This window comes from Phaethon aethereus, assembly GCF_964289735.1.
Source record: "Phaethon aethereus genome assembly, chromosome: 2".
Lineage (NCBI taxonomy): Eukaryota > Metazoa > Chordata > Aves > Phaethontiformes > Phaethontidae > Phaethon > Phaethon aethereus.
Genome location: NC_138582.1, coordinates 7,933,691 through 7,955,473, shown reverse-complemented (window position 1 = coordinate 7,955,473; position 21,783 = coordinate 7,933,691). Strand labels below are relative to the sequence as shown.

Below are 21,783 nucleotides of genomic sequence, written 5' to 3'. Positions count from 1 at the left end.
TCCTGCGGGATGAGAAGCTGGACATGAGCTGGCAATGTGCGCTCACAGCCCAGAAGGCCAACTGTATCCTAGCTGCACCCAAAGCAGTGTGGCCAGCAGGGCGAGGGAGGGGATTCTGCTCCTCTGCTCTGGGGAGACCCCACCTGCAGTGCAGCGTCCAGCTCTGGAGCCCTCAGCACAGGAAAGACATGGACCTGTTGGAGCGGGGCCAGAGGAGGCCACAGAAATGATCAGAGGGATGGAACAGCTCTGTGAGGACAGGCTGAGAGAGTTGGGGTTGTTCAGCCTGGAGAAGAGGAGGCTCCAGGGAGACCTTTTTGCAGCCTTCCAGTACTCAAAGGGGACTTAAGAGAAGGATGGGGACAGACTTTTCAGTGGGGCCTGTTGCAATAGGGGAAGGGGTGATGGTTTTAGACTGGGAGGGTGTATTTAGACTGGGTATAAGGAAGAAATTTTTCACAGTGAGGGTGGAGACACTGGCACAGGTTGCTCCGAGAGATGGTAGATGCCCCATCCTTGGAACTGTTCAATGTCAGGTTGGACGGGGCTCTGAGCACCTTGATCTAGTTGAAGATGTCCCTGCTCATTGCAGGGAGGTTGGACTAGATGACCTTAAAAGGTCCCTTCCAACCCAAACTGCTCTATGATTTTATTCAGCTTGCTGGACAGCCTGTTGCTTGGTCTTTCTGTTTGGGAAAACAGTCCAATGAATAGAAAAAAATAAATCAGAAGTACTTTTATTTCCCACCTGCATGAAGTAGGATGTAGAATTGTAGTTTTACTTCTGTACAGGACTTCCAGAATACTTTGCTTAACTTAATATTATTGTTTTAGAGTAATACCTGGCTAGAGCTCAAACCTGTAGTTTGTAATGAGTAATTTTTTCAGAACTACTCATTTGTCAGTCTGTGCAAATCATGCTAATCATGTAGGTATGTCTTGTCAGCATTTGTGTGAGGTATTTTTGGTTACCTCATTGGGAAGGTTTTGGTGCTGTTGTTGAAGACTTGAAGCTTTTCTGCAGAGTCATCTGTAAAGAGCTGAGTGTGGAGAACACAGAAGACAAACACAGTCCTTTTATTCAGATTTGGCACCTTAAAACAGGGCTGTACACACTTGCCAGTAAAGGATGTCAAGCTGTGGTGTAATAAAACAAATGTTAGAGCATTATTTTCCCTTCATTTTCTTGATGACTAATTAGCTATTTGAGCTGTGTCAGTTATAGTCAATCAGCTTTTGGTAATAACCGCTTTTCCCTCTTCACCTTACAGTATTTCATCCTCTAGACAGCTATTCTGACATGGGAGAAATTTTTACATGTAACTAATTGAAATACTAACAGAATAGTGAATGCAATTTCAAGCTAGGCCATGAAATGAAGGAATAAGAGCAGATGGCCCCTTCAGAAAAATAGATTAAAGAGAATAGATGCTCCTGGCCAGCTACATAGTTAATCCCTTGCTTCTTGTCAAGAAGTACTGCCAATAGATAGTTATTATGCAAGGGTAAAATAAAAGCTGTATGAATTTAGTGGGGGGAAAAAAATGCTGTTCCTCATTCCTAGCTCTTTCTGATAATTTAGTGTTATGTTCCCATTAAGATACAGCTATAGTAAATTGGAATAGAAACCTGTTAAATTAGTTGTGTGTTGCTTCAGAAAGGGATACTGCAAAAAAGAACTATCTTGAACGTAGTGCCATTTATATTCAACAGACTCATTCTAGTATTTCTGGTATTTTCTTGCTTTGAAACACTGATGATTGAGTTTTGAAATCCTCATGTCAAATTTGGTAGAGGCATTTGTGCCTGTATTTCTCCTGGTGGCTTAAGGAAGAGTGTAACTTCTCCCTTGTTAAATGTTCTTTCCAGATTTATTATTAGTAGACCGTCAGATCTTTTTCCGTTCAGTTAAGCACCTTTATTTCTTGGGTTTATGTGAAGTAGCACATTTCAGCATTTTAGGTGGTTATTCTGTTTGTAACTAGGTAAGTCATTCCTATACTTGCTTGTAAATCAACAAATCAAGAAGGGGAAGTGAGATTTGAAACTTAATGTACACATGAACCAGTCTTTAGGAAGACTTATGAGACCATAAGTACCCATTATGACTGTGTTTGTGTGTTGTTCTTCCCAAATGCACTTAATGCTTTGCCTGTCCTTAGTAGCAAGGAGTGATAGAACAATCTACCATATTAATTGTTATTGCTGTCTCAGCTGTCCTTCATCCTTTGGGCACCCAGACTCTGAATTTCTTAGCTGCATTTTTTTTAAATGCATCCACTTTGTCCTCTGCCACATCTAGAAGGTAACTTTATTCTATACTTTTGGAAAGTGGAATATCAAATCTTCCTTTCCAATGTGGAAGCAATTGAAACATCACTGAACCAAGAAGTAACAGCACCTCAGGTTCTTGGCGCTGACACTTTTTCTTACTGTTTCTTGGCAGACAGAAGTGATGAAGGAGCAGAAATTAGAATATATGAGATTATGAAGGCAAGAGGGGGACAAGCAGGGCAGGTGTCTGGTTAGTAGCAGCTTCTGCATTTTCCCAGCACTACTGATCGGTATGACCAGTTCATTTTTGGGTTTGCAGTCTCACCTCGGATGTAGTTGTGCTTCCCTGGCTGTGAATTGTTCCACTGCGCTTAGAGATGGCTGCCTTGTGCATGTGACACTTTCTACTAGTTGATTATTCTATGTAAAATCTGTAGAAATGTACTGAAACCTGATATTTAAAATAGTAAATATAGAAATTACTCCCATAAGAAAATTGGTAACACCCAGTCATCACTGGGAAGAAATTGTAGTGTTCAGTGAAAGCTGGAATTTTGAAAGGGGCTGGGTTAAAACTAAACCAGTAAAATTTCTAAAATTAATTCACCACATAACTACACGAGATAATGTGGCTTCCAAAACTGCAGGAAAACTGAGGCATCACATTTTCCACTTCTGTATAAGCATTTGATTTTAAACTGTCTTCAAAAGAACTTTAAGACAAATGAATTTGCAATATGTTGGCTGCTGAGTAGCTGTATGCAATTTCATGCAGGTATTCAGCTTCTTATAGCTGTAGCATAACTGTGTCTACTGGAAAGAAACTTGAACTTGGGCTTTTAAAATACTTTTTACTGAAGAAAGATGCCGAAATACGACTTACCAACCCAAAATACGACTTACTCAGAAGGAACTGTTTGGTTTTACTTAAGCTAAACATGAAGGCACTTTGTTTAGGTAAATATAATTCAGAGCTGTTTCCTATGGCATGTAAAACCATACCATAAATGCTACTAAAACTGTAGCATATTTTGACTTGCTTTACAAGGTATGTCTCAGCAAAAGCTTACTGGTGTAAGCTGGTAGTTACTTCAGATACTTACGCAGGTATAAATCATGAAGGTCTCATTTTTTCTTAATGGAACACTACTCAATTCTCCATATTTAGGTGAATGGTAGAAATACTAGTTTAAGGAAAAAAAGTTGACAGATGATGTAAGTTGGAAGATTGCTTTCCTCAGTGAAGGTGCCCTATGGATAAGCACATGGTCCTACAGAGAACAGGCTTATTGCAGACTTACCTCTTGCTTCTTTCCTGGAGAAACTGGTCTGTTGGCTGAGATGTTAGCTCCTTCCCTTATGAGTTGCAGCTGGAAGCTGTAAATGAGCTGGACTTTCAAGGTTTATCACACTTCTAGGTAATGATCTTGGTCTAAAATTCCATGAAGTGATTCAACTGACTTTATGAGAATACATTAATGGAATAATATATGGAAGCAATTGAATGTGGTATCATTCTGCTTAATTCAGTGTAATATGTATCTTCATACACAGAAAAAATAGTTAGATTCACCTGCTGTTGAGCATGTGGAAGGGATAGTAATTAATGTTATCCTGCTAGTTAATTTTTAACTTGGATGCTAAGAATTTTTAACATCCAGTTTATGTTGAAGCGCTGCCTTTGCATGTGTTTCCTGCCAAGCTATGTTACTGCAGCCAAGGACTGCAATGGGTGACAAATAATAGAAGTATTGCCTGCAATAATTGTATCAAAAGTAGCGTTTTGCCTCTTACCTGCTGGCAGTGGGCATAATGGCCTTTGAAAGGATTAGAGGTGTGTTACAGTAATGCAGAGTGGTGTGCTGGAATTAGTCCCCTTTCTTCTACATGCACCAGCTAACTTAGGTTTGTTTCATACATCTGTGGACCAGAATACACCAATGCTTTAGGATCTTTGGGTTGTTACCTTTTTCATAAGTAATATGAAAGCATTTTGCAAGTTCTTGAGCCATATTCTTGTTCTACGGGTTGAAATACAACCCATCCATGATGTTATGTCCCTTCGCATTCACCCGTGGTTGGACGTTCCTTTGGTACAAGTTTACCTTTTCATGCATCTTACTTGCACATCAATAGTTTCTGCTTTAGTAAACAAAGTTGCAGGCAAGAAGCCTCAGGAATCTCAGAGCAATTTACATCAAAGGACCAGGAAACTTGGGTTGGAATCAACAAGCTATGAAAACTATGAACAGTAGGGTTGAATCAACAGATACGCACATGGGTTACTCCAGCCTATACTGTTTGCAATAGGTAATTTTTTACAGGCTCCAAAGCAGTGGTAGCATTTGCTTTCCTAGTTCACTTGACCAGTGCAGTGTCACAGAATGTATAGATGTTTTTCTCAATCTATCTAGTAAGAATGAGATGATGCTTGTTGGTAATTGTTATGTGGGATCCAGTGGATATGAGTTTTCCAAGTCCTAATGGTGCCTGGTGCTGAGTTTTGCTGAATTCACTATAAGGATTCAGACATGTTACAGGTACTTGCGATCTCATCTCTGCTCCTTTTCCTAACACTGTGAAATATGAACAATGACAAGTTTTTATTGGGCAGGAAATGTATTTTAGACTGTGTGGTGGTTGAAGTGGTGGGAAGAGATGTGTAACTTTGGAAGAGTATGTACACGTTCAGCCATGCCGAGCAGAGTAACTGTGGTGCTGTGGAGAGCGGACACAATGGACTGCAGTACACTGGATCTGCCCGAATCTGTTCTCTGGAGTGCTTGAGCATATATAATCCTATAACAAATAGCAATAAAAGGTAATAAATCATGGCTTTCTGGGCTACAGTATTTAATGAGAAATAAATCTTGGGGTAGAGGCAGAATTCACTAGAACTAGTATTTTTTTTAGAAAGATGGAACATCTTGCCTTTAAAAAATCTTTTTGAAACTCTTTGGCAAAACTGTAGAAATCAAATGAGCAGCTTGCTAAAACTTGCACCAGTGCTGAGTAGAGGGGAAGGATCACATCCTTCAAAGTGCTGCCAGTGGTGGTCTAGTGCAGCCCAGGCTGATGGTGGCCTTTGCAAGCATGCATTCCTGGCTAGTGCTCAGCTTGTTAGGACTCCCAGTCCCGTTCTCCAAAGCTGCTTTGGAGAGTCAGTTCTGTTCTGGTGCATGGGGTTATTCCTCCACAGGTACTGGACTTTGCACTTCCCTTTGAACTAAATGAGATTCCTGTCTGCCCATTTCTCCAGCTTGTCAAGGTACTTGGTGTCTTCACAGCCTTATGGTATTTGAATTGCTTTTCCCAGTTTTCTGTCATCTGTCAACTTGCTGAAGCTGCACTCTGCCCCATCATCCAGGTCATTGATGTTACATAGTATTGGCCCTTGGACACACCACAAGGGTCTGGCCCCCAGCTGGACTGGATGTGATGCCACTAATCACAACCCTTTGAGCCAGGCAGGTCATTTTGCAATCCACCTTGCTGTCCATTTCTCTAGCCTGTACCACCTCAGTTTTCAGGGGGATGGTATGGGAGACAATATCAAAAGCCCTACTATGGATGAGGTGGACAACATCAGCTGCTTTTGTCTCATCTGTGGAGGTACTCATATTGTTGATGCAGAAGTACTCATTGGTGAAGGCTGAGTTTGGTATGGCATGACTTAGCTGTCATAAATCCCATGCAGACTACTCATAGTCACCTTGTCCTTCATAAGCTCGGAGATGTTTTTCCAGGGCTGTTTACTGCATCACCTTCCAAGGGATCAAGGTGAGTCTTGCCATCTTGTTGTTCCACAGATCCTCCTCTTTGCTCTTGAAGACAAGACTGATACTTGCTTTGCTTGTCATCAAGAATGTTCCCTGATGACTGTGACCTTTCAAAAACAGAGCAGCTTGTCAGTGACATGAGCCAGCTCCCTCAGTGCTTGTGGATGTTTCCTGAAATATCTGGTTTAGTGATTATTTCAAGTAAAATGTGACTTATGGGTATGAATTATGTTTTATTAGGATTTACCAATAGGATGTGACACATTACTGAATTATGGGTTGCTAGAGTGTGAAGCTGTACCCTGGCCTTCTGTCAATTGGGATGGAGGCTGTGGGCAAAGCTGTTGAGTTGATAAAAGTGATTTTTAGAGAAGTAGGGAAGATAACACTGCTTTGTCTTTCTGATGGCTACATAAAACTTCAGTAATACTAGGTGAACAGTAATAACACTTATTTGTGTACCTATCAATTATACAAAATATGGGGATGGAAGATACCCCACGAAGTGTTTTGGTAGTGTAGGTGTCATCCAGTATTAAATGTGGTTTGTTTGAATCTGTTGGCAGATTTTTAGACTGTCTTTGCCAGTGCCCTAAAAAGCTTTAAATGTTGTCTTTAATAGTGCTCAAGTCTGTCTGCTTTAGAGTTCAATAACTGGATGTGCTATGGCTAGTGTTTCAACTTAGCAGTAGTTTAAAATGTGATATATTCATGTTAGGAGCTGCAGGTCATATCCATTTTTTAAATGAGATCTGAATTATGCTTTTCCTTCTGAAAGTTGTTAAAGGAATCACAGAAAGTTCACTGAATAGTGCCATGTACATAATAAGGAAGGAAGGATAGAGACCCTTCTTGATGACTCGCCAAGATGACAATCTAAGCCTTGTGTAAGGGCTACCTGATCGTGTTCATAAATATACATGAAAAAGATGGAACACCTTTTTGTGAGGACTCTTGATACAAAATATTAATTTCATTTTGTCTAAGCCCTATGCCCCAAGTAGTATAAGATGAGCTGTGTGTTGGATTCCCTTCTGAAATAAGTCATGGCTTTACATTTGAAATCTACGACCAAAGTAAACTTATATCTATACTGCAAATCGTGTTTGCACATGCTGATTTTGAGGGAACTACTTTAGCCTGATGTTTAAAGTTTCATAAGAAATGTCTTCTAAACATAAAGATCACGTAATACTAAGTCCTCCATTTTGTTCCTGCCATGCCATCTACCTAGTTTAGAGGGCTTCCAGAGCTTTGCCTTTGGGGCTTGTGGGCTACTTATGCTGTCATATGGAAGCACAAAAAAGTATTTAAGGAAAGGGAATTGCATTACCTGTAGACTAATGCACAGTAGATACAGTAGGTAAAACCAAGATGGTAAGGTTTTCAGACACTGTCTACTTATAGGAAGGCTCATGGAGTCTGAGGCTTCAAGAAACATCTGAAGGTCCAGTCTTCTGCTCCGAGCAGACAAAAAGCAGTGCTCTTGCCAATACTTAGGCAGCAAGGTTAGGTGTTCCTGAAGCAGGGAGTAACATGGAAGTCAAGCGTTTTTTGTCCTGATAAGGATGAAGCATCCAAGTTTGAAGAACTTGAGAGTAGGACATGGGGTATTTTTTTTCCACATGTATGTTTTAGGTTGCTTTTGGAATTTTTTTATTTTTAAGTTACGGAACAAAGAAGTTGGTATTTCTTGCAGTTAGTGGATTCCTGACCTTGCTAAGGTAAAAAACATTCATGTTTGAGGAAAGTTGTCAACAGTAGGTAAATAATGTAGGAAATTTTAGGACTCTAATGAGTTCGGAAACTCTCTTCACAATGAGCTAAATAGTAATTTTCAGTGGAGTAGGGTGGCTATATGGGACTGAAGCCTATGTTTATGCCTTGTTTTTTTCCTGAGCAATACTGACTGAACATCTGTTAATATCTTAGATGTTACTTTTGACAGCTTCTACTGTACTTCCTACTTTATTGCTAATATTAATCAGTCTGAACAGATTTTAGTGGAGGCATTTTTGATGTGAAGGTAATAGGTGTTCAATTAGTTTTGAATTGCTTAAATGAAAAGGCCTATTCAAAATATTTGTCATAGTGGTGACTGAAATGTATTTTAAGATCAGTGCAGACAGTATTACTTAGACTGTAAAATAGAACTTACAATGCCTGTGAATGCAATTTAAATAAAGGTTGGTTTAAGTCCTCCAACAGGGATATTATTATTAATTTGAGTATGCTGAATGTTGTAGACATCATTCTAGCATGAACCACTGATCTAATTAGAAATTACAATTAAATTAATTCAGTTGCTTCCACAAAGTTAAGGTGGCATATAAAAGACGGTTATTCTGAATTCAACTACTGTAATACGCATTTGAAACAAATTCCTGTTTTTCTTTTGCACAGTTCATGCTCTTAATGTATTACTACTTAGGCCAGTTCAGAATTAGGACTGACTGTGGAGGTTAAATTTGTGATTTAAAAAGTTTTTTTTAAAGCTTCAAAATGATGGCTGAGGAGGATAGGTGGAGTTTTCTGAAGTTCATAGAGGAATGGGGATGAGTGCAGTAACAGAGCAGCTGCGTTAAAAATTGAAAATTTTATTGCATTTTTTATTGGAGTCGTTTAGACTCATTCAGGGTGGATCTAGATGTAGCTGTTCCACATATATTTAACTCCCTTATTGTAAGTTTTCTGAGGTTATTTGCTTGATTACTTCTTTAATTTGCCTTTTTCATGAAGATACATGAATGGGTATTTGCTTTGGAAAAATCTTGTGGGTGGAAAATGTGATATTTTGTCTCATCTTCACAGGAGAGCAACAACTAAACGCTTCTCATAAGCGTTTACTTATGAGAAGTTGTTTAGTTGTTGCTCTCCTGTGTGTTTTTTTTCCTGGGGGATTGGGATGCTACATAAAACTCAAACTGAGGAATTCTTCACCTTTTGTGAATATATGCACAGAAACTGTTTGAAAGCTGGCTAGACTAGTCCAGGCATCTTAAGACACTCAAAAGCAGGAGGCTAAGTTTACCTCTTCTATCTAGTGTAAAAAATTGGGAGGGTCATCCAGCTTCATACTGATCAAGAAGATGGGGAGAGTTGAGTAGTAGGTCACTTAGAGGCTGCTTTCAGGAAACCTGTGGGGTTTATTTCAGAAAGCTTTTTGAAATGTATTAAAACCTTAGTGTGTTGATTCTAGTTCAAGTTCATGTTGTGCAGTAGCATTTTTATCTGAAAGGATAAGAAATAATTTTTTTGAGAAGTATTCTCAGACAAGTTTTAATCGCCTCATTAGTGGGCGAGGGAATAAGAGTCCAGTGTAAGAGATATATCATCTGCAGCACAGTAGAGAACACTTTACTATGACAATAATGAGATTAAGCGCTCAACATCATCAGAATTAGAACTATTGTTGGGTTCATCCTACATTACTGCACTTCAGATTTATCAGAACTAGTCATGGAAGGACTGTGAGCATTAGATCAACACCTAGCTTAGCAGTCTTACTAGGACTTCGCTTCAGTGCAAAAGTTCTAACTGCCAGTCTTTTCAGAATTGGTGAGTTTACAATGTGCCTTCTGAAATGCTTCATACCACTTATAAAATTCTCCAGTAAGATTTTAATCGCAGTACAGTTTCACAAGTACTTACCGATACTCTGCACTGGAAAGATGTAGAAAATTTGAGGAAACAACAGATACAGTGTCAATGTTATTTCCTCCATTAAGGGAAAAACTGGTTTTATCCTGAAATTCTGTTACAACTGACTTGGAATCTCCCTCCTTCTCTGGCAGCTTGTATCTCATCAAAGCTTGACTGTGTTCCTTAAAGGAAATCTTTATAAAAGGCAAACTAGTAAACCAAAATCTGGTTTTGTAGAGTACCGTCGTTTTTACTGATTTTTTTTTTTAATGTGGGACCATGAAGAACCAAAGTACTCTTAGACCAGATACCCATCTAGCTCAGTGTTGTATCTTCAGCAATGGTCAACAGCAGAGACTTTTTCAAGAAGTAAAAGGACAGGGAAAGTGTATAAAGATACTTCCACAGTCTTCAATTTGATTTAAGAGCTTTCTGAACTGGAGATGGTGTGTTTTTAGTACGTAAACTAAGAAGTTTTGAGAACTTACTGAGAAATACTGTTGTTGTTGGGACATGCTTCAGCAGTTGTATAACAGACTTGTTTGGGTAGCTTGGTCTAAATCTTAATCTTTCTTTCTCTTAGCTACAAGTTAATAAAATTTGAATTGTCCAAATAAAGCAAAATGTGCTGCTGCTGTTGTATTGTGTTAGTAATTTCCCAAACCTCTTTAGTGTATTTCATTCAAACATTATTTAGGAGTATTTATACAGGATTATGTTATTCTTAAAATATTCTTATTCAAAATTAATGTGGAAATGATTTCTAGTGAAATTGCAGTGCAGTTCTGTCAACCCCCTATGCTTCCTGAAGCTATGATCATCTGAATGTTCTAGAATTTGAGCCTTGGATTCTTGTTCTTCCATCTGAAGTAGAAAAAATTAATATGAAATGATTTGGATTTAATAGGGTGTCTGATAAGGAAAAAAAGTAGAATGTTTTTTAAGGATTTGCAGTCAAATTTACCTGGTTCCTGTTTCTCCTGATCTTGTGTTTTGGAAACATTGTATTAAGGACAAAAGCAGTAAATGTTTGTTTGGGTTTGACATTTGATATTACATTGATTATATTGATTTACTACTGACAAATACGGAGCATTGCTTTGTACATTAAACACAAGTATTTGTATTGGCTTAGCGGAGGGAGCTGGAATCCTGGCTTGTAGTTCTGCCACAGGAAGATTAATTCTACCTAAAGATTAATGTGAAACAATTCTACTTTGCCATTATCTGATGTATCTAGCAACATTATTTGGTGAATTAACTGAGGAGAAATCATTTGCTTAGGTCTCTCTGCTATGATTAAATGTAAAGGAAAAAAAAAATCCATGCAGTTACTACTTTATCCGGTTAAATTCCTGGACTGTTGCATTAGCTGCATCCTTGGTCTGAGAACATGGGATTTTAATCTCTGGCATTATGGGAAGCTTTAATCACAAGTTTATTTACTATTTGCGATCTAGGAAATGTCAGTGCTTCATATGGCTAAGCAGTAGAGAATGTAATCTAAGGATTAGGAAAAGGCAAATCTTCCTATCTATTTGACCTTGAAAATCTGATTGGATTTCCTGTGTCATCTGGCATGATTTTTCTCTAATTATCTAAAGCTAGATGTATGTGGATGATAGGTATTGAATGAGCTGTGCAGATATGGATAAAGCTGTAATGCTTGACTTTATTTCATAGTCATCTTAGATTTGAGTGCAAAGAAATGACAAGAAAAACCAGGAAAATTTGAGAAAATGTGGTCTCAATGTAAGACAAATTTTCAATAATTCAGTGGACTCTGTTCATTCAAAATGAAAGTCTTATAGTAGTGAATATGTATAAAGTCTTAAGTCAGTTTGACTAACTTTGGACCATAATAGGAAAAATGTCTTATTTTGCAGTGCCATGGCTATGGCTGCTTTTTAGAAGAAAATGAAGTCATTTGACTTTAAAACAAATGGGGAAGATTGATCCATTTTGCTGAGAGTTGATTGGCAGCCTCTTATGGGTTTCAGTAGCTTCTTCAAGCAAATGGAAAGCTGATTACATGGTGAAAGCTGAAAAAAGAAATGGTAGTTCTTAAAATAGTCAATAAAAAGTATGTAGCTATTTGAGGTAGGAAGACTAATCTCCAGAGTAATGAATGGATTTCTTTTAATTCAGGCACTTCAAGTTGAGTGGTTACTAGAGCAAGAAGGGAATGTTCCTTCTGTGACACTTCAAATTTTTTTTTGTACTAAGTAAATCAAAATACTGTAGAACTATGAGTGTATCTAGAATTAATCAAGTTGTTGCAGTCAAGTCCTTCAAATACTGATTCCAAATAACTTATGCAAGCTGAAATATTTAGGAAATACAAATCGCAGTTTAGTGATCAGTTAAGGAATTTATGCAGCTGGCTCATCTGAGGAATGTTACTGAGATACTGTTGTACTCTGCTCTTAACTCTTCAAATACCTTTTAACCTTGACAAGTCCATTTGAGACACATGAATGTTTCTGACACAAAACTCATTTCTAGGTTTAATATTTCTTTGCAAATTCTAAGGAGGACCTTAAACAACTGTTCATTCATAAATTTGTGGTTCTAATTTAAAATTCCTTACTACTGCTGCAAACAAAATTTTCATTTTACTGAACTTCCAAGTGGGCAGAAGGAATTGCAGTGTATGCCATACCATGCCGTTGTGTTTAACAGTATGTGACTCAACAGGAGAAAACAAATTTTTAGCTTTACCAGTTCATAAAACATGGTGGGTTTTGATGTTAAACGTACTTTTTATTTTCTAAGTTTGGGGTACTTCAGGAAAAAGCTTCTGAAAACTTCTAAAGATCTTGTATTAATCTTACTACCAGGAGTCTTCAGTGTACTGATCTGTTCCAAAATACTATAGCACAGTGCATTGATTTTTAATTTTGAATGGAGTTGAACTGTGTTTCTCTGATTTTTCTGAAAAAATTTTAGGCCTAACACTTAAAGCCAGTACTAAATGAAGCCATATTAAGTTTTGTTGTAACTGCATTGCCTTCAGCCATAAAAAAATACATCCATTTGTATTAGAACTTCAATATTTAATATTTCTTGGTGTAAAATGTTGCTAAAGAACAGCATATTTCTGACTATGTAGATTTGAGCTTTGAGTATTTATACTGTTAACAGTGTATACCACCAGCTGCGTTAAAAATCTGTGTCATGTTTTGGCTTTCCACTCTTAAAACATACAAACCTTCAAGTATGTAGCCTTACTTTCCAAGAAAAATCAAAGTTTTCTCATAACTACCCTTTTTTCAGGAAGCAGAGGTGTTAAAAGCATTTACTTCTACCAGAGTGCTGTGGTAGTACTAGACTCAAAAGTCTGAATATGCTATTAAGAAACTTTGACTTCTAAAAAAATCCTAGTCACCTGCTTTCTGAGTGGGAGCATCATGCCCTATAAAATTTCTTTTAACTGCACCTGGAAATTAATTTCAATGTAACTTTACATCTATTTAATTGCCCATAATTCCCTAGTCCATAAAGTGGTGTGTACAAAGAACACGTGAATTCTATTTTTACTGGGATTTGGCTGTTAAAATATGTTCCTTGGTAGCTGTTGCCAGCCTGTGGGCTGAGGGATTTGCAGATGTTTCTGAGCATGCTGGAACATAAAGGATACTTTGGAGGAAGGTTGCTTTGCAGAATGTCTTCTCCAGAATGTCTACATTAGAATCCATATGAATAAAAAACTTCCTAGGGACTTAGCAAGAAGGTTTGAAATCATAGCTGGGGAAGGCTGTTCTTTCAGAAGCCTTCAGGTAGTCTGAGGCTAGGCTGGCTTTCGTAGTTCTTCAGTCACTGAATGCTAACTTGAATAAATGCAATTGGAATTCCTGTTCTGCACTAGTGGGGCAAAAACTTGCATAAAAGACTGGAGTTTGTTATTGGGAGAGATGTTAACATCTTTGTTTCTGTGGTAAACTGGGAATGGACTAGTACTCATTAAACAAAACTCCTAATGATGCATGGGGTTTTTTCAGTAGTAAGAAATGTGTTGGTTTACCACTCCTCCTGTTTGTCATTGGAAGAAATTTCAAACTAAATTGTCTTTTTAAAGTGTATGTAAAGGATGCTCATTTTTGATTTGTTTCTTTGCACTCAAAAGTTTGTTACTGTCTCCTGTTGGCATAAGGTCACATTCCCACTAAAGAAACTTCAAGGTCTTGAAAATGTCATTAGCCTTCTGGCTAAGTAGAGTAGAAGGGTGTGATTTATGGAAAAACTAACAAGATACTTAAAGATTTGGGAGGACAAATGCTTGATGTCTATAGAAGAACTTTGTTGCACTTCTGAAATCGGTTGAATTGTGGTATGTCCTGTGCTAACATGTTTAACACTGCAACTCAGTGTGCTAGACTCCAGTCCAGCAAAGACTTCATACAGTGCTTCATTTTTAGTCTCCTATGCTCATGCTTCCCCACCAATGAAATGAAATCTGCAATTTTTCATTAGCACACTGGAGAGTCAATATTTGGAGAGAATTATGATTGAGAATCAGTTTTGTATGTATCACTGGAATGAGTAGTCATGCAGCCGGGTTTTGAACTTCTAAACCTCATTCTGAATTCTTTTGTCTTTGGTATAACACTAATCTCAGATTACTGGGTATGATCTATGTGCCTCAGTTATGTTCCTGAAATTTTGAAAGAATGATTTGACACTTGCTCATAAGTGCACTGTAGACAACCACCGTTAAAACTTTATACATTGTTTATAGTATAGAGGGATAAAATAATCAAGAATTAAACTGTGCCCTAAGTTTTTAAATTAAAAAATGAAGTGTCTAAGAATAGTTTTTACTGCTTGAGCCATATAAATTGTAAATATATCCTAAGCATTAAGTTGAAGGTTAGCATTTAAAATGCTTGCAATGCTAATTCAAGGTGCTGATATGAACATAAATTTAAAAAAAGCCTGAAAAAGCAAAACATGGTTTATCCCATTGACCTATGTAACTAATTATATGTATTAATTAAACAATGTGCAATATGTATTATGCCATGGAGTATTAGTTTTAAATTTTTTAATTTATACGGACTTTGAAGATTCTCAGCTTTTAGATTGTTGTATTTAACTGAGAAAATGACTAACTTTCTTCCTTTAACAGAAATTGAAAAATTCCAAAAAGGGGAAGGAAAGGAAGAAGAAAAGTATATTGATGTAGTCATCAATAAAAATATGAAGTTGGGACAAAAAGTTTTGATTCCAGTAAAACAATTCCCTAAGGTAAGCCCAGTTTTCGTACTTGATAAATCTAAGTGCTTATAAAATATATTCCACCAATACCTTAACTAGTTTTTTAATGGTTGCATTTAAAACTACTAACAACCTACTGTTGCTGTTCTGCAGTCCGTTCAATAGAAGTTCTAAGGCAGGAATGATTCTTGTTGGAATAAATGTGTGGGAAAAGTAGTGCTGGTTACACACAAAATAGTATGTTGAAAACAAATGATAAATGAATCATATTTTCAAGATAGCAGGATCCTTCCCTTCGGAATAGCAAATAGAATGAAATATATTTAAGTTGACTCTGATGCCAGGTTTTGAAACTTTCTTACTGTGGGTAGAATTCCAGCTTAAAATGCACCATTAAAGGAACTCAGCATGTAAATTTTTTCTTCTCATCCTCTTAGGTTTCAGCCGTTGTTAGTCTTGAACTAGTTATCCCTGCACTACTAGATTATGCAGTCTACTCTGGAGGGGTAGGGGCTGTTTGGCTAATATCTATGACCGCCATGAATTCTTAACACTTTACTGCCAAGTATTACTCTGCACTTAAGTATTGCTACCTGGAAGCGTTGATTCAACATTCAGTGAGCTGTGGAATGTTATTCTTTTTATCTCTTTTAAATTTTAATGTTAATGTTATGAAAATCAGGTTAGCATTTTTCTTGCTTTTTTGAAATGGCTTTTTCTTCCTACTGGAAATCACAGAATCATTAAGGTTGGAAAGGACCTTCGAGATCAAGTCCAACCATCAACCCAACACCACCATGTCCCCCAAAGCACCACGTCCACACATTTTTTTGAACACTTCCAGAGATGGTGACTCCACCTCCCTGGGCAGCCTGTTGCAATGCCTGACCACCCTCTCAGTGAAGAAATTTTTCCTAATATCCAATCTAAACCTCCCCTGGCGCAACTTGAGGCCATTTCCTCTCGTCCTATCACTAGTTACTTGGGAGAAGAGGCCAACACCCACTTCACCACAACCCCCTTTCAGGTAGTTGTAGAGAGCGATAAGGTCTCCCCTCAGCCTCCTCTTCTTCAGACTGAACAACCCCAGTTCCCTCAGCCGCTCCTCATAAGACTTGTGCTCCAGACCCCTCACCAGCTACTTTGCCCTTCTCTGGACACACTCCAGCATCTCAATGTCCTTTTTGTAGTGAGGGGCCCAACACTGAACACTGTATTTGAGGTACAGCCTCGCCAGTGACGAGTACAGGGGCACAATCACTTCCCTACTCCTGCTGGCCACACTATTTCTGATACAGGCCAGGATGCTGTTGGCCTTCTTGGCCACCTGGGCACACTGCCGGCTCATGTTTCGCTGACTGTCAGCCAGCACCCCCAGGTCCTTTTTCTCCAGGCAGCTCTCCAGCCACTCCTCCCCAAGCCTGTAGCGTTGCATGGGGTTGTTGTGACCCAAGTGCAAGACATGGCACTTGGCCTTATTAAACCTCATACAGTTGGCCTCTGCCCATCAATTCAGTCCGTCCAGATCCCTCTGCAGAGCCCTCCTACCCTCCAGCAGATCAACACTTCCACCCAGTTTGGTGTCATCTGCAAACTTACTGAGGGACCACTCGATCCCCTCATCCAGATCATTGATGAAGATATTGAACAAGACCGGCCCCAGAACCGAGCCCTGGGGAACACCGCTTGTGACCGGCCGCCAGCCGGATTTAACGCCATTCACCGTAACTCTCTGGGCTCAGCCATCCAGCCAGTTCCTCACCCAGCGAAGAGTAAACCTGTCTAAGCCACGAGCTGCCAGTTTCTCCAGGAGAATGCTGTGGGAGATGCTGTCAAAGGCTTTACTAAAGTCCAGGTAGACAACGTCCACAGCCTTTCCCTCATCCACTAGGCGGGTCACCTGGTCATAGAAGGAGATCAGGTTGATCAAGCAGGACCTGCCTTTCATGAACCCATGCTGGCTGGGCCTCATCCCTTGATTGTTCTTCATATGCCTTGTGAGCACCCTCAAGATGAGCTGTTCCATGATTTTCCCTGGTACTGAGGTTGGGCTGACAGGCATGTAGTTCCCAGGATCTTCATTCCTGCTCTTCTTGTAGATGGGTGTCACATTGGCAAGCCTCCAGTCTTCTGGGACCTCCCCTGTTAACCAGGACTGCTGATAAATGATGGAGAGTGGCTTGGGAAGCACCTCTGCCACCTCTCTCCGTACTCTCAGGTGGATCCCATCAGGCCCCAGAGACTTGTGGGTATCCAGGTGGCTTAACAGGTCCTTAACTGATTGCTGCTGAATTATGGGTGGGTTATTGTGCTCTCCATCCCCATCTTCCAGCTGAGGGGGCTGAATACCCTGTGGATACCTGGTCTGGCTATTAAAGACTGAGGCAAAGAAGGCATTAAGTACCTCAATTTCAAATTAAGTACCTAAATTTCAAGACTGCTTCTGTTTCCGCTCATGGAAGAAAGGAATTCCTTCATTCCTTCCTCTATTTCTTTAGGAAGCGTTTTTCTAAATATTTTTCCCATATTGTCTGTGTCTTCCTCACAGACTATGCTGGGTAACTTGCAGGGATTTCTTTACTGCTGTTCAAAGTTTCATGAAATACTGCTTCAGTGAATTCAACATAGTGTATGTTTTATATGCGGGCATCTCTTTGGTATTCTGACTTACGTCATCTTTATGACTGAAGAGCTGCATACAAACATACAGGAACATTAAGACGGGAAGGTAAAAGATAGGGGAAGCTTACGTGGTCAGTGTTTGTAATCAGGATGTTTTTCTTGGAGATGCTGAGATGTAGATATTTGAGCTCAAGGGGAAGAAAGGCAAAATAGATATTGAAATGGGAAACGGTACCATTGGAAAGATGCTTCTGCTTCATGTAGTGTCAACTTTCTGTGAAGAACTAAACAGCTTCTTATTTAGGATAGCTAGCAGGAAAGCCCTTGCCATCATTTGAATGTGCAGGTGTGCTCTGCTCTGTGCTCAGTAGTTCTGATCCATGGAGACAGTCTTTGGCTGTCTGAGCTGGCATAAAGCCTGGTATGTGCTATGGAGAGAAACCTGAACGTATATCCAGATGGTGCTTTGTAATCCTGTATGTGTCCATTTAGACCACAAGGACCCCAGGGCACAAAGCACAACTGCTGTGCAGAATAGACATGCCATTTGAGTGCCTATGTCTCCACTAGGACTTTCTCCATGGAAAGCAGAGTACTGGTATTTCTGCTCACACAAATCTCCCTTCTGCCAGAGTGAATGAATTCCTAGTTATTTTCTATTTAACAGTATTTTTACTCCAATATAGGGGGGTTAGTTGTTCTTAGAAGTTATTAATCTATATGTAATAAAATAGAATTTATTTTAGAGCTTACTCATTAAAGATTCCATGTAGTCAAAAGGAATTAAAATTTCTCACTGTGTAGGAGTAGTCTGGGAGGTGAGTATGAATTCAGACTTACGATGGGTACTCTTGAACTTCTCTGAAAAACACCCACCCTAAACCACAAGCAGTCACTGCTGTTTACTATCACTTGTTTACTAGGACTAGGCTTGTGATCTAATTTCTGAGATCTAATAAATCTAAATACATTGTATGAAGTGACATAGCTCCAACATGGCAGAGAGCCTTATCCTGGCATACTGTAGTTTGCAGTGAATGACATGAGTTTTGGATGCCTATATGCAGGGAACAAAGTGTTTTTGCATCCTATGGTTTGCTGTAAAGACCGATGCTCTTCCTGTTAGGTGTGTTCACAGGACTCAGAAATTAGGGATGCTTTATCAAGTCTTTTGGGGTAGATAGGAAATTATTCTAGTCATCTTGGTTTCACTGAGCTGTATTTAGAGTGCATGCATAGTATATTCAGATTCTGCAGAACTTCAGCAGAAGGTATTACGTGGTGCTTATAAAACCTGAAATGATGCTTCACATAAATGCTTTATGCATCTGTGCTATTTTCTGTGCATGTATGCAGTTTTCTAGACTGTTTTGCCTGTAAGTGGTGTTAGTACTTGTGCAAATGTGTCATTTGTAGGAGATGCCAAGTGATAGTTCCTCAGGAAAATGTTTAAAAGATTTGGTTCTGATTTATGAGCAATTTTTTCCATCTTCCTGATCAGGACTGGTGACAAATGCTTCAGAAGAATTAAACTTAAGACTTAAATATGGATGAAATCTGTGCAGAAAGCTGTTCTGCATGTGAATATTGAGTTTAGAGCAGTTCTAGCAAGCTGGCATCTCTTTCTGTATGTCTGCAGTCCACACTAATGCTATTAGCTATGATGCAAAATCATGAACAAAAAGATACTTCCAGTCTTTCAGGAGGTGCAATGTTTTTGGTGTTGGTGAACTGCAAATCTGCTGTTTGAAGCTGACCAAGTCAATACACAATAACAGATAAATCTGTCAAACTAGCATTGGAGTAACACTTTGGATTGAATCTGGCAAGCTTGGGTATCCAGAAAGTGATGAGGAAAAATTAAGTTTGTTTCAACTTTATGAATAGAATAATGCTTCCCCAAATAAACAATCCTGCTTTTAAATAGGATCAAATAAACAAGGTATTGAAGTTACTAAATCCTTAACAGGGTTTAATATCTGAAAATGAAACTAACCACAAATATAAGTGATTTTGCTTGCAGAAACTATTTCTTTCCTTGTATTTGCCAGTGATGACACTGCCAAGCAAAGATGCCTCTGCTCTTTAGGTATATTGATAGGATTAATGAAATATCGATCATAATTTTTTGTGCTAAATGAGGTCTCTTGACCAAAACAGCCCACCGCTACCCCATTCAGATAGCTTACTAGACCTCACACAGGGTTAACTAAGTTTCCTTTTAAGTATTTCGTTGCCCTTTCCCTCTTTAAAACTTCTAACTCTGATGCCTTGAATAAATCATAATGGCCTCAACACGGGTCAGGCAGTCCTAGCTCTGATCTGATCAACCTGGCATTGTAATGCCTGCTCACATTGCCTGTCCCGTCGGATATGTTCTCACGGCCTCATAGCTGGGCGCTGTGCGAATTCAGCCTCATTACCTCTGACAGCGCTGAAAGGTGACAGGTTAACAGCAGCAGAAAGCTATTCAACTGAAGTTCAGAGCAGCTGGGTTTCTGTTGGAAAAAGAATCAAGTAGACATCAGATTCAAAAGTAATTATTTCACTGGTTTGGGTATATTTGCTGTCCCCCAAAAAACCTTATGAGTTTCTGGTCTTCTGCTTAGTGTGCAAACAGTTGGGTGTCTGATGTGCTTAACTTGCCTCCTACCCAACAGCTCTTGGTTGCTTCTTCAGTGCTATATGTTTATATACTTTAGCTGGGACCTTTTGTCTTGCTCAAACCTTGGCAATGTTAACAGGCTGGATATCTCATACTAGAGCTAGTTGCCCTAAATGTTTTTTCATGTCTGGACATTGATAGAAGGCTATAGAATAACCAAGACAGCCTGAATTTTGTCTGCTTTATGGAATAATTTGTCAAGATAGTTAATCCCAGGAGTTATGTTTGGTTTTGGTTTGAGGCTGGCTGTGTATTTGAATTTCTTCATTTGTGTCCTTTACAGACTCCTGTACACATTAAAAAGCATGAGTTCCTGTGTCTTGTTATGGTGACAGATAGTCTTACTTAGTAAGACAAAACTTTGTGGAAACTCTTCTACAGATTGCGTGTCCAGTCAAGTCTTTTGAAAATCAGATTGTACACAATCTTGTCATGAATTTTTCAGGTTGGTCCAGCTCTACAGACTCCTCAGAAGTCTGAATTGCTGTGATATGGAAATTAATCTGAGGTATTTAGGTGAGGCTTGAATAAGCTTTGGTAATGCTGTCTACAATCTTACTGTAACTGCTATGTGCTACAAGTAAGGATAAGAGGTTGGGGCTTTTATGCAGCCTTATAGGGAAAGGGCTGACTTTTTGAGGTAGTATTTCATTCTAAAATCAAGTTACCTATATGTAGGAGTCCATGTGGATGCTGGATGTTTAAACTGCAGTTAATGGAATGATGTCTTGTCAGCTTTAGGTAATGGAGTTCACAGTGATTTAATACACCTTGCTATTTGATCCATTGAATACCTCAACTGACTTTAGGTCAAGTGTGAAAATGTGACTCAAAGCTGTACTTCTGCTGCATTTCATACTTGAAAATAATCTTTGAACTTGCACAGACTTAAAGGTAAAAGTGGAAGAAGTGAGCTGGCCATGGAAGGTCATGATGTAGCTGTCCTGGTAAAGGGATTCTCTGGATCCATCCTAAAACTGCTGTGAAATGCCAGCATGTGTGACAGTTGTTTCATAGCTTAGGTATCTACAAATGAGGCAGGAGGGTGTTATCCCCCCTTGCATTTAATTAATATGCATTGTGAAGTAGTTTAATCTCAGAAATATCATTTTGCTTTGACAGTTTAGTGAACTCAAGTGTTCTGAATTTGGAGGAAAAATAGCTTCCATGGATGATAAATGGAATGATGATAGTTTTCTATGAGAAAGATCAAAACTATGGGAATGATTATTTCTGTTTTGTGACAGGCTACCATTTTAAACATTTCTCATAGAACTACAGTTAAATAATGGGTGAACCTCAGAAGTTGGTAAGAAATTCTGTGTTGTGTTCCCTGAAGTGATACTTTAAATATATATTCTCAAAAGTTATTGACTTATGGAGCTGCTGTCCATTTAAGACTTTTAGCTCAAGATTTAAAGTGAAAACATCTATTTTTAAATGTCATTGTCATATATGATATCTGCAGTTGTTACATAAAGTCATGGAGAGATGAATATTTTAATCATGTGACTAGTTAAAAAAATTTTTTTTCATAATAGCTCTAGCTGTAAGGGTTTCTTAGAGTAGGAATGAGAAAGTGTG

At 38.7% G+C, this 21,783-nt stretch overlaps 1 protein-coding gene across 1 annotated transcript in view; it reads left to right on the top strand.

Moving 5' to 3' along the window:
• KHDRBS3 (KH RNA binding domain containing, signal transduction associated 3) overlaps positions 1 to 21,783 on the top strand; it is a gene marked incomplete at its 3' end in the record, with an annotated part of 98,470 nt that overhangs the window by 11,157 nt on the left and 65,530 nt on the right. Inside the window, exon 2 of the mRNA XM_082014971.1 lies at positions 14,824 to 14,942. Coding sequence (XP_081871097.1) covers positions 14,824 to 14,942 — 119 coding nt within the window. The remainder of the gene's footprint in view (positions 1 to 14,823; positions 14,943 to 21,783) is intronic.